This window comes from Austrofundulus limnaeus, unplaced genomic scaffold (assembly GCF_001266775.1).
Source record: "Austrofundulus limnaeus strain Quisiro unplaced genomic scaffold, Austrofundulus_limnaeus-1.0 Scaffold486, whole genome shotgun sequence".
NCBI classification, from domain to species: Eukaryota; Metazoa; Chordata; class Actinopteri; order Cyprinodontiformes; family Rivulidae; genus Austrofundulus; species Austrofundulus limnaeus.
This window is the reverse complement of record NW_013952888.1, coordinates 266,629-278,590: the sequence shown is the minus strand read 5'-3', so window position 1 is coordinate 278,590 and position 11,962 is coordinate 266,629. Positions and strand designations below refer to the sequence as shown.

The 11,962-nt window shown below is 37.1% G+C and overlaps 1 protein-coding gene across 2 annotated transcripts in view; it reads right to left on the bottom strand.

Moving 5' to 3' along the window:
• Positions 1–4,537: 4,537 nt before the first annotated feature.
• LOC106530031 (serine/threonine-protein kinase BRSK2) overlaps positions 4,538–11,962 on the bottom strand; it is a 23,214-nt gene continuing 15,789 nt past the window's right edge. For both annotated transcript variants that reach the window (XM_014025587.1, XM_014025588.1), the window contains exons 9-13: positions 9,296–9,419; positions 9,097–9,198; positions 8,629–8,737; positions 6,490–6,579; positions 4,538–6,393 (exon numbers count right to left, since the gene is read on the bottom strand). In XM_014025587.1, coding sequence (XP_013881041.1) covers positions 6,173–6,393; positions 6,490–6,579; positions 8,629–8,737; positions 9,097–9,198; positions 9,296–9,419 — 646 coding nt within the window. In that variant the 3' untranslated portion in view covers positions 4,538–6,172. The remainder of the gene's footprint in view (positions 6,394–6,489; positions 6,580–8,628; positions 8,738–9,096; positions 9,199–9,295; positions 9,420–11,962) is intronic.

Below are 11,962 nucleotides of genomic sequence, written 5' to 3'. Positions count from 1 at the left end.
AGTTTAGACAGGGCCCTTTGTGTCAGAGATTGTTGCGGGAAATTTTCTCATCAGTTTTCCATTCAATACAAAAAAATATATTACTTTCAAAACAATAAACTGCAAAGAGGAAATTTAAACATTTCTAGTTTTCAATAAAGAAAGAACAAAATATGTCAAGAAAAATAGAAAAAGAGATCCTGTGACATTCATACGGTTAGTTTCAACCTAAAAAAAGTAACATCCAAATCAACATATACAGTATTGGAGCAGCAAACAGAAAGACGTTCATCCTATAGTTTGGCTTAACTTTTTCTTCCCAGGTTATGTAAGGACTGACTTTCTCTCAAGACAAACACATCTACATCCTCTTGTTCCTTTGTTAGAGCTTTCTTATCCAACCCTGTGCTAAAACATGCTTTATTTCTTCACATTCCATTACCTCATCAGGTCACCCTTTCATTTTCCTCTTTARAAGCAAAGGAGTATTTAGACCATTGTAGAAAAACTTTGTTCTGAGTTTAATGGTTTTGTGGGGTTTCATGGGTAAAAATCTTAGCAGCTAATGGTTCTTTTAATAACTGTATTCATCTTTGTTCCACATTTCTATGATCCAACATTTTGTTTCACGTTTTAGTTGAAAGGCCCTGTCACAATGAGATGTTTTAGACAACTTACACCAACATTTTAACACGCTGAAGAACAGAGAGAAAAAAAACRTTAAACAGAAGCCTCTTTTTGACATGTACATACCGTGTTGTTAACATCTTGAACAAAAGTGAAACCTATGTGTAAACTGTCCCTAACTTATACATAACATGTACAAGCTTATAGCATGTTTAGACTTTTGCTGCAAGAATGTGCAACATTAGTGTAACTTTTGCACAGCTTGTTGAAGAAAATGTGACAGTGACAGGTGTCACACAGCATTAACTTATAGGGAAATATTAGCTTTTTAGATTAAACTACCAGCATGTTGATACAAAAGGGCATAGTTGTCATATGGCCATACCAGTTCATATTTTTGAACATGTTCAAAATTTTCTGTTGCTGATAATCTCTACACAAGTTTCAGGTATGTTACAGGTAAATGTACACACACACACACGCGTATTCTTTTGCGGGTTTTCAGAAATCTAGTGCAACAAAGTACACAAAGAACAAAAAGGACCAAAAACAAAATCCACTACAGCTGTTAAGGGTCTACAAATGGATTATTTCTGGACTATTCTATAGTGGTGCCATGAGACAGAAAATTCTAGATTTAACTTAACTTGTAATTTATTGAAATTAATTATGAACATTTGTTTAACCTCAAGAGCAGTCGTTGAAACAGCAAGTTTCTCATTAGATCTGTGTTTAACAATTCAACCTTTTTCATTTTGTTGATTTTGCTTGCATAGTTTTCCTATATAATAATATAACATATGATAATGGTTATGAAAAAGTCAAACTGACATTGCACAAGCTTTGTATAAGTGAAGGTAGTCGGGTTAAAATAGTTACGTGTTCGCTTCAGGATTGTCCCACTTGTTTTGGACATRTGACCACTTCTGAGTAACAAATTAATACCTTACCTGTAACATATGTGAACTTATGCACAAATTATCTGTAGCATACCTGTAACTTGTGCCTCACTTATCAGCAGCAYGTCAGCATGAGCTGTCMATTTTGATCAGGTACACAAATACTGACTGGCCATCAGATGCGTAACACATTCAAAACTTACACCTAACTTATACAACTTGGACACAATTTGCATAGGTCGGCATAGGTTGTCTAAACTGTTATGGTGTGACAGGGCTGAAGGAAGATTTATTTTTTATTCATATATTACACCAATAATTTTTCTCTCAACTAACTATACTGATGTAAATAACATTTAAAAGGGATTTTCAGGCCCGCTCGTACTAAAGCATTTAAGGCAACTTAAGCAGACTTATGAAAATTGTTACGACTAAACTGCTCTTTAACACTGAAGTGTGTACATGAACAAAAATGGGTTCCAGTAGTTTTTTTTTTTTTGTTCCATCTTTAACATAGACATCTTCAGTGTTGAACATTTTTATAAGTTGACAAAAGGTTTTTGGAAATGTTATAGTGTGACAGGGCCTTAAGGTGAGGCCAATGCTAGGCTCCTAGGCATTAGCTAGCCTATTAGAGTGCGCTAGCAAACTCAAAGAGACTAGCAAACGTTAAAGTTGCATAGAGGTTTGTGGCTTGCAAAGTCTTAAGACTTTCTTTAGAGTGGTCCTGTCRTAGAATGTTTAATCTAAAAACACAGAAAGGATTTGTTTGCTTACATCTGTCAACAGAATAAATTGCATGTAGCTCCGGATGATGACTTCGCTATGCTCTAAATAATTTCCACAAACTATTTGAAATTTGAAAARCATCTGTGGGAGTGAAAACAATCCTGACACTTCTACAGTTTTAGTACTTTAGTTTACTTTCACTCCTGTATTCTCACCATGCTCTGTGTGCCCAGTCCAGAACACCTCCCTCAGTAGAATGTACAGGTGCATCTAAAACAATTAGAATATTGTTCAAAAAGTTCAGTTTTTTTATCAGTCAGTTCAGGAGTAGCTTGGCTTGAGGAATGGGACAAYTGAAGCCCCTATTATTAATTAGGAGTTTGCTCCTGCCCAGACTGCCAAAAGATGCAAGTGTAATATTCTAATTCTCTAAGACACTGAATTTTGTTTTTTCAATATTTGTAAGCTAAAATTATCAAAACTAGGAGAAAAGGCTTCAAATATTTCACTCTATATGTAATGAATATGTAATGAGTTTTACTTTCTGAACTGACTGACACAAAAAATGTTAACTTTTTTAGGATATTCWATTTTTGATACACCTGCAGCCTCCCACAAGAAGCACAACTCTACAGCAGAAGTTATCACTTCTATGCTAAGTTGCTTTCATGACCATGGCCTAATTATGATCACAGCCGGTCTTTAATATTCCTGACTAACAATTCGTGTTGTTGATTGACCAAATAAATCAAATACTCTCTAAGCACTTGTGCTATCAAACTGCCTTTTTCACTGCTAAAGTAAAAACTACTCAACTGCTGCCATCACCTGCTTTGATGTGCTCTATTTTGAACATGTTCAGCGCAAAGTCGACTTATTTGTAATATCCCATATAGCAAGATTTGTTTGGCCCAGTTCTGGCCCACTCAGCCCTGATACCGCAATGAATGACGGCCCTTTGGTGGTCCAGATGTGGTTTGCAAGCGATGGGCCATGTATAAGCCAGCGCCACAAAAACCAAACCACAACTGGGCCAGTTGTGGTATGCCATCGTAACAACAGTGCCATCCTTGCCAGATGTGGCCCACATTCAGTTAAACCACTGACCATGCCAGCTTAGGATGACCAGACGTCCCTGATTTCCCTGGAAATGTCTCTGATAGATTATATATTTACCTGTTTGGTCTCTTACAACAAMTGAAATCTTAGAACCCATAGTTAGGCTCTACAACAGGGCCTACAAAATTCATAAAAAAACTTCCTGGTTGGACTCATTGTACAGTTCTTTCATTGTCTGATGCCTTGACTTTTCAGAATTATGTTTTGTATAGTGGCATTAATTTATATTTTCAGATCTTCCAAGGTGCCACTTATGGAACTCTCTGTGCATTGTTGCCCAAATCAAATTCTGGAAGTGGTCTTTCAACTAGATCTGTTACAAAAGGACAACTGATATTACCAACTTTTAAAAACTGTTACGGCCAGAGGTCTTTCTTACTAAAGCATGGAATGACATTCCTCAAAACATAAAGTCTATTTCAAAACTACAGCCCTTTAATAAGAATCTTGTCTGCTGTCTGCTGGACACTTTTTGTTGTGCTCATATTTAGACGTCCTATTTTGCAAATGCTGCCTTCCTGAAATTTGGTATGCTTGTTTGTCTTTGTGTCCATGGTGTATAATGACGTGATTGTGATGCTGTAATTCTGAGTGTTTATGTGCTGCAGAACAGGAACCTGCTGTAAAACAGCAATCATGCTGAGTCAGGCTTGATTTTTAATAATCTTTTCCTGTTAAATAAATAAATCAAATCAAATAATATTTTGTAGATGAGAAAAAAATGCTGAGTACAGACTGTTATTACAGTCGTTGAGTAGAAAGCAGGAGTGAGCACGATGAGTGCAAAAACAGCTATTACAGTAACTGGTCGGGCTGCTAACGTTACAGAGTAGAAGCAGGGCAGAGCATGCTGCCTTTAAAAAAGGCTGTGTAGCTGCAAGGGATGCTGGGTAACWTGGTGGACAGTRTATGTGTGCTTGTGTATGACCGTTAAAAGATGTTTTTGAGTAAAAATGAATTGTTCTGGTGAGTTATCTTGTTCATGTTGGTTAGCTGTTCATGTTTAAGTCTGTGTTATTGGCTGTAAATGGACACCATGTGTGAGAAGTACTTCCTGCTGAGAGGGAAGCATTTCCTATTGAGAGGTTGTGTGAAGATGAAGTGACTTTATTGAAACTTCATTCCATTGTGCTTGACTGCAAGCTTCTAGAAACATACCATTTGTAAATGTTAATAAAAGCATAGCTGTCCCAGTTTCTTTATTTCATCTTTATAAACAAATAAAAAAGCAGGAAATGTACTGATGTAATTTCGGAAATCTGGTCATCTCATGCCAGCAGTCAGCCAGAAGAGCTGGCTTGACACCAGGTCTGGCCCACATCTGTCTGCTATGAGGGACGAGTCTTGTTGGTGAATGTTATGTGCCTAAGTGACATAACTGCACTGACCATTGGTTGAGTGTTGCACAATCACAGTGCTCCCTTAGTGCTGCAAAACACACACACCCCTATAYGCACAAGTCTTAAWAACTGGTTCGAAAGCACCCGTTGTGTCATTYTAATTGTCAAAACCAAAGATCATCTACTTTTATTTAGCATGGAATTATTTCCTCTTTCTGAGAGTCCACCTTGGAATGTAAAGCTTCACAACCAAAATGTAGAGCAGAACAAACTGCAGTGTGCAACAAGGCATTCTGTACTATGTATGGCATATGAATATTGTAAAATACAGATAATAAGAAAAGTTAAAATAAAACTCATTTTCATTTCTAAATATGCCTAAAAAAAACCTATTGGCTTCTTGATCGTCTCACTCGTTTTGTTTTAAGAAATAGTGCAWCCCATCCTCTGTTTTGTATTTGTTCCTCTACGTACAGCAGACATTYAGACTTCTCAGAGTTGGCCCTTGTGGTGTGACTTGTTTCTTAAAAAGTGGCTGAATCCAAGCAGTTWTCCACTTATTTCTCCTCCAGTAAAGGCAATGTGGTATCATAGCTTTAATATTGTAAATCTGACATAACTGCAGGGCTTCATACATTTGAGGAAAAGTCGTATCTTTTTTTTGTTGTTGACAGATTTACTTTGATGTACAGCTATATTTCACAGCCCCACAGATCCATTTTCCATCGGGTTTTTTTTTTATTCCTCTACGCTGCAGTCATTATCAGATTCTTCCTAACTGTGATTGTATTAGCTCATCACTCAATYGGCTCACTAATTATTAATAGACACAATCAGCTTTAAAACAACAAGACTCACATAACCTTTGTCCTATTTACCCTTATGTTATTCCTCTGCTTGAGAAAACACCTTTGTCTTCACTTAAAGAGTGTATGGACAAGATGAAAGCCACGACTCGTCTGTAGATGCTTGGGAGACTTGACAATGCAGGTATTGAACAGGTAATGACACTGAATGACCAGGAGGTGATGAATAAGAATGCTTTGATGTGCCAACTTTGTCTTGGTGTTGTTGACCGAGTCAGATCTTTTTTTTTTCTAAGTTTGAAGCAAAAARTTGTTTGTGATTGCTTGGTGGAAAGATTATGTGCTTTCTTGATTTGTCTCAGTTGGTGGACGACTTGTTTCCCAGGGTTTGAGCTTTTCTTGTCCTTCTGTAGTAAAAGTGGAATTTGTTGGACACCATCACTCTGCCCTGGAGGTCTGACTGAAAATCAGAATTGTTTGTCTCCAAAATAATACATTTCTACTGAAGGCAGAGAATTCTGGGGCGTCCTCTTCCCATTGTTTGGARCAAAAGTTAGTATGCATGGAAGGAAATAAGGAAGTGGTAAAAGAGAGTATGCAGAAAGGACTGAGTGGAGGAAGAGAGAGAGACGCTCAGCAGACAACTCTTGCTTCTCTTGACATTCTTTTCTTTTCATGGATGAGACTGTGTCCCATTGGGAGATGAAAGGAGTCTGGTCTTATCTTTCCCCGACTCTCGTCGTTGCAAAACGGCCTCGCTGTTGCTGATGCTGCTCAGGCTCACCCCATCGACTACATGCTCCCTTTCTCCTCGATTTGATTCGCTCTCAGAATGCCGAGAGTTCTGACGCGAAGGACCACTTGGTTGGTGGGAAAGCTGACCATTCTTCTCATCTGTTGGGCAAAGTGGTTCAGTTGGACGGAGAAGCAATGAAGACGTTTCYTGTAGATTGTGTGTGGTTTGTGTGTGTGTGAGTCGGAGGTGCTCACCTGCCAGTGCTTGCACCGAAGGCTGATCGTGGGTGCTGAGGAGTTGAGCTTGAATGGTTTCTACAACTCGTTTGAATCTGCGGCTAGGACCTGAGGGGAGAACAGGTCAATAGTTCTTTAGTTTTTTCAACATTTCTTATGTATTATTGTGTGACTGCTGATTAAGTATTTATGTGGTCCTGTTTATAACTTCTTATGTACATTGTTTTGGAAATTACTTCTGTTTAYTCTGTRCTATTTTAACCATTCATAAAAATCCTTTGTAACTTACAGTATGTAGTTTTTTATTTATTTATTTGTATTTAACTTTATTTATAAGTCAAACCCAAAATACACGAGATCTTTTCAATTTCTTCAAAACATTGTAGAACGACCAGTACTTCAACAGACATGCTTCGTTTTTGTTTCCCTATGATCCTTATACGTGTTTTCTAAATTTTAACTTGTAGTTTTAATTTTAGCCACAGTTTTGCTAGCCTTTTAGCAACAGCTCTGCTCATTTTAGCGTATCTTTTATTTGTTTTAACTTTAACAATTCAGTTCAGTTTTCATCAAAGTCATGTGGCATTCCGTATTCACACTGCATTTTCACATGAATTTTTTTTTGTCAGTTTATTTTTTCCAAGATCATTAACCCAATGTCCCAAAATGAGCCAGCTGTAAATAAAGTGAAATCATTGGATTGTTGTTTGAGTTCACCACTTGGTGGAGCTTTTAAACTTGGAACAAATTGCCTTCATGAAGATGTTCTGGCAGACAAAAGCTAAAATAATCGTTCAATACAGAATGAGCTAAAAGATTAGAAAAAGCCCTACATGTAATGAAAAGCTATCCCTATAAATAACATCAATTATTCTAAAATAATTTAAAAAGACCTGTTAATGTATTTAAGTTCAGCATCTAATTTAAAATATCAGGCCTTAATGCACATGTGTCAAATTCAAGTCCTGCAGGCCAAATGTGGCCCATGGGTGACTTCAGTCCAGGCCCAACAAAAGCGCCACCACAAAATTTTATTTTTAATTGATTTATTACGAAAATTGGTTTTACATGAATAGTTGGCTTTGAGTAACTGTAGCCCCCTGAGACATTTAGTTGAGTAWCCCTGYATTAATGTCTCAAAMTAAGTTGCTTTAAAAGCAGCATTGACCAGAAACTACATCTCCCATAATGCATGTCGATTGTGTATGGGAATTCCCCATCAGAAAGTGGGAGAGTTCAGAWTTCAAGACTTACCACAACTCAACAGTGAATAAAAMTCTCTTACTTTTACTTTYATTTGTATTTTTGCTCACTTGTAGCAATGAGACAAGGAACGTATCATTTTCGGTTTAGTTGAAGTTAAACATCAAACRTCAAAGTTAATTACGACTGGCCCCTTGAGGGAAACCRTGACGCTCACGTGGCCCTYGGTGAAAATGAATTTGACACCCCTGCCTTTATGTAAACATAAAAAAAACATTCAAATTAAATAAAATCTGCAAAATACAGTACGTTGCCTCAGATCCCTAAACTGTTGATAATCTTTTATATTTACAGGGTGTTTGTGTTGCCAGTTGGGAGTGATAAGAACAATCTTTAAACATAAACATCATGAAACATTTAATTGTAAAATTATTCAAAGAAATAATGTAAATAAAAGAAGTAATTTTTAAATTACTGATAATTTCAAGTGACTGCATTCTGAAGTTATACGTTTATTTCATTTTTAGGAAATTCTGGTAGAATCTACAGACTGAAAGCCACATTTAATAAAAACTGACATTAGTGAAATAAGGGAGTAATGGTAAACATTACTCACATTACTCACACAGGTACAAGAACACACTGAAGTGTACAGTGAATACATTTATCACAGGTGATTAACTTTGACCACGTTTCRAGTTTGGTTTTGTCCTTTTTTGGTTTGTTCTTCAGGTTCTGTTGGAAAGGWCTTGATTCCCTTTAAAATATGTTTAGGTAAGGTTATTAGATTATGAATGCATTTGAATACATATATGAGGYAAATATGCACTTTTTATGGTTCACACCATTATTTATGAAGCCTGTGTGAATCACTGCTTTGTCACAAAAGCTTTTTGTAGCTCAGGGCACATGTGTTCAGCTTTATTTCCCCGTCTGTTCCTTTGARCCTCATACCTGTTAGTAAAGTGAAAGTGACGCTATAGATGCCCATCTCTCTCCGTCCTTCTTTTTCTCCTTGTTCCCTCTCTCGTTCCCTCTCTCCTTCAGAAAAAGCAATATCCACCTGCAAGAAGGAAGCAAAATGATGCTTGCATCCTTAAAACATTTGATTTTTTTTTCCATGGAAAAGCTTACACCTAACAGCTGAAAGAAGCTTTACACAAACAAATAATTTGAATAGAATATGCCAGTATACTTCTAGTTTATTAAATTATTTCAAGATATGTGCCATGTGAATTATTTTATACACTTGCTCCATCCTGACTGACTGCCACTGACCAGGACATAACCACTTCTGTTAACATTAGTCTTTAGTTTATGCAGCCGGAAATGGTGAGCCTAAAACTAAAGTATTCTATTCTTTACGTTCTGTAACTTTAATTGCTCTATTGTAAAAATTGTCAAAATTAAAAAATAAAATACTTGGAACTTGACAGGTTTCTGGAAGACCGAGGGGCCCCCCGAGGTTTTGTATTCTGCCCGGAAACAGTTCTGAGACACCACACTGTGGCTGAGGGACGGGATCTGTGGGAAGGAGAAAGATGGAAACCTAAAATCAGTGAAGTTAACACTGAAAAGTGTATTGTATGCACAAGGCTGCTCAGAGGTTGATTGCACTCACAGAGAGGAAGGCGTGGACAATGTCAGCCTTGATTGAGCTGAGGGGCTTGTCTCTGATCAGCACAAAGATCTGCTCCTCCTTCTCCAGGCTGATGAAGTTACCAAACCACGACTTCTTGGCCAGTCTGCAAAACATCGCAGAAAACCTTCGATCGCACATTTTATCGTTCATAACAAGCACATTTCTCAAAAAGATTCTGAACGTTGCAGCTACTGCTAAAAATCCAACATACAACAACTTTCTTCTACAAGTCCCAAAAGTAATTTGGGACTTTTGTAATAATCTTCTTTCAGGAGATGCCACATCGAGTCATTCTCCTCCATCTCACTCTAAGTCCACTTCTGCTCCAACTGCATCCATTTATCTCCTCTTTTGCCTTCATATTTTGTTCCTGACAGCTGCATCACTAGCATCTTTCTACCAACATACTCACTGTCCTTCCTCTGCACATGTCCAAACCCTCACTAACTTTTATCTCCCAGTCGTTCAACATGTGCTGGACCTCTGATGATCTCATCCTTGTCACTAGTAAGGAGAACAACTTCAGCTCCGACACTTGCAATTCTGTTTCGTATCTTTTTGTCAATGCCACTGTCTCTGAGGGAACGGCTAACTTTTGAATGTCTGAAATTAAATAAGTCTGAGAACTGAATCAGTTTCCTGTGCATTATTTGAGTATTCAGTTAAACACATTTCTGACACACGAGGGCTCTAAACTAATTTTTTTCTGTGACTTTTTTTTCTAATGTGCACCAGCACAAAAGTTAGGTGCACCCAAATTTTCGACCGCATCACATATAACATCAGAGTTTTGCAGGTTCACTTTTTAATTAAATCACAGTTACCATTAACTCGCAAATAATTAGTTAACAATGTAGTAAACATAAAATTCTTTATTTGAACCCAGGGTTCCTACAGCTTAAGGCAAATTCAATTTAAGACCTTTAAGACCTCTTTAATGCCACTTGAAATGAAATTTAAGACCAACTTCACAAAAAACACAAGTGTAAAATAAAAACCAAGTTTTTGACAATTTTACCCAAATGTTTATTTTAGCACAAAACAACTAGCTGAGCRAGGCAGTAAATTACTTAAAAAATAAATAAATGTTACCAATTATTTTAATATTTGAAACAAATTACAATCATCCTAATTACAATGTGTTAACATTTTTATAATCACTGAAAGATTGATTTAAGACATTTTAAGCCTAATTAAGGCTTTGTTTTGGACTGATGAATTCAAGGCCTTTTAAGACTTTTTAAGGATCCACGGGAACCCTGGAACCAGAATTGTACAAGACATATAACTTACTGAAAAGTAAAGTGATTTTATGATCTAAAATTTTACATCAAACATCTCAAGATAAATGAAACAAAAAAAATCTAAATTACAAGTGCAAATGTTTAAGTGCTGAATATCTTGTAAACATTTCAAACTGAACRTTTCTTGGTGTAGGGGTCACCTTAAGCGAAATATCAAGGAAACTGTGTTGGACCTCAGACCTCTGATAAAGAGACAGAACTCTGATCCGGTTGAACCTGAATTTGGGTCACAACAGGTCAGCTTAAACTGTACAAGAGACACTCTCTTTTTCTTAATCAGATAATAAACAGAATCATCTTCTTTTTATTTGATTTATGTTTCTCTTAGAGTTATGACACATTTTGATAATCATGAGACAATGTTTATCAAGTTACAGGAGAAAAGAGGGCACATCTCTTTTCTCCCTCAATGTGATTTCAGCTATATTATTGATTTTTTTGTGGAAATATCTTATTTAACTAAAGTAATCATTATGATTTAAGTTTTGATGAAACACAAGTGTTTTATGTTTCTGAATCATGTTGCAAATGTTTTGAGTTTGAAGTAATTCATTATTTCAGTCATTATTTTTAAAGAGTTCTYATCARACAATATCTAAACAGGTCAAYAAGTTTTGTTTCTGAACTACACAGATTACAATAATGTATGTTTAAAGATAAGTTGGCATCTTGGCAACTTCTSAACTAACATTYCTCTYATCTGTGTACTAAACTTATCGACTGAAGGCAGAACCAAAAAACCCTCTTTAAATTACTAACACAGTTTCCGCCCAGACCGTAGAAGGAGACGGACACCCTTCCKTCRACACTGATCAGCTGTTCTCCTCCGGGAGAACTAGCGTTTTAGGCAGAGTAATTCGTCCATGCRCCAAAGGACGTATTTCTCGGCCGGGCCACCCCAACGCCTGGTGTGACCCAAAACAAGAGCTCAAGGCTCACAAAGCAACTTTGTCTTGACTTCCTGTGGGGAGCAAATTTTATTTTGGAACCGGGATCCAGTTTGGCTTCGCCCCTCTCCTGTGGCTGATGTGGATTAAGCTGGCGCTGAAAGAGTAACTCGTGCCTGGACGGTCCAAGCGAGTAAGGAACTTGGAAGTTGCCTTGCTCACTGTCCGACCTCCCTTACTACCTGAATTGTGACTCGACGGTCATCTCACAGGTAACGGTAGCTAATTAMTAAGGGTGTATTCAGACCAGGAAAGTTCTTTGGTCCAATTGTTTGGTCCGGACCAAGAATGGACTTTTTTTTTTTGTTTGGTGCGGTTTGCATTCACATTGTGCTTTTTTGCAAATGAACTATAACTTGTAAACAAAGCCATCAGGCTGACGATCATTGCTCCCA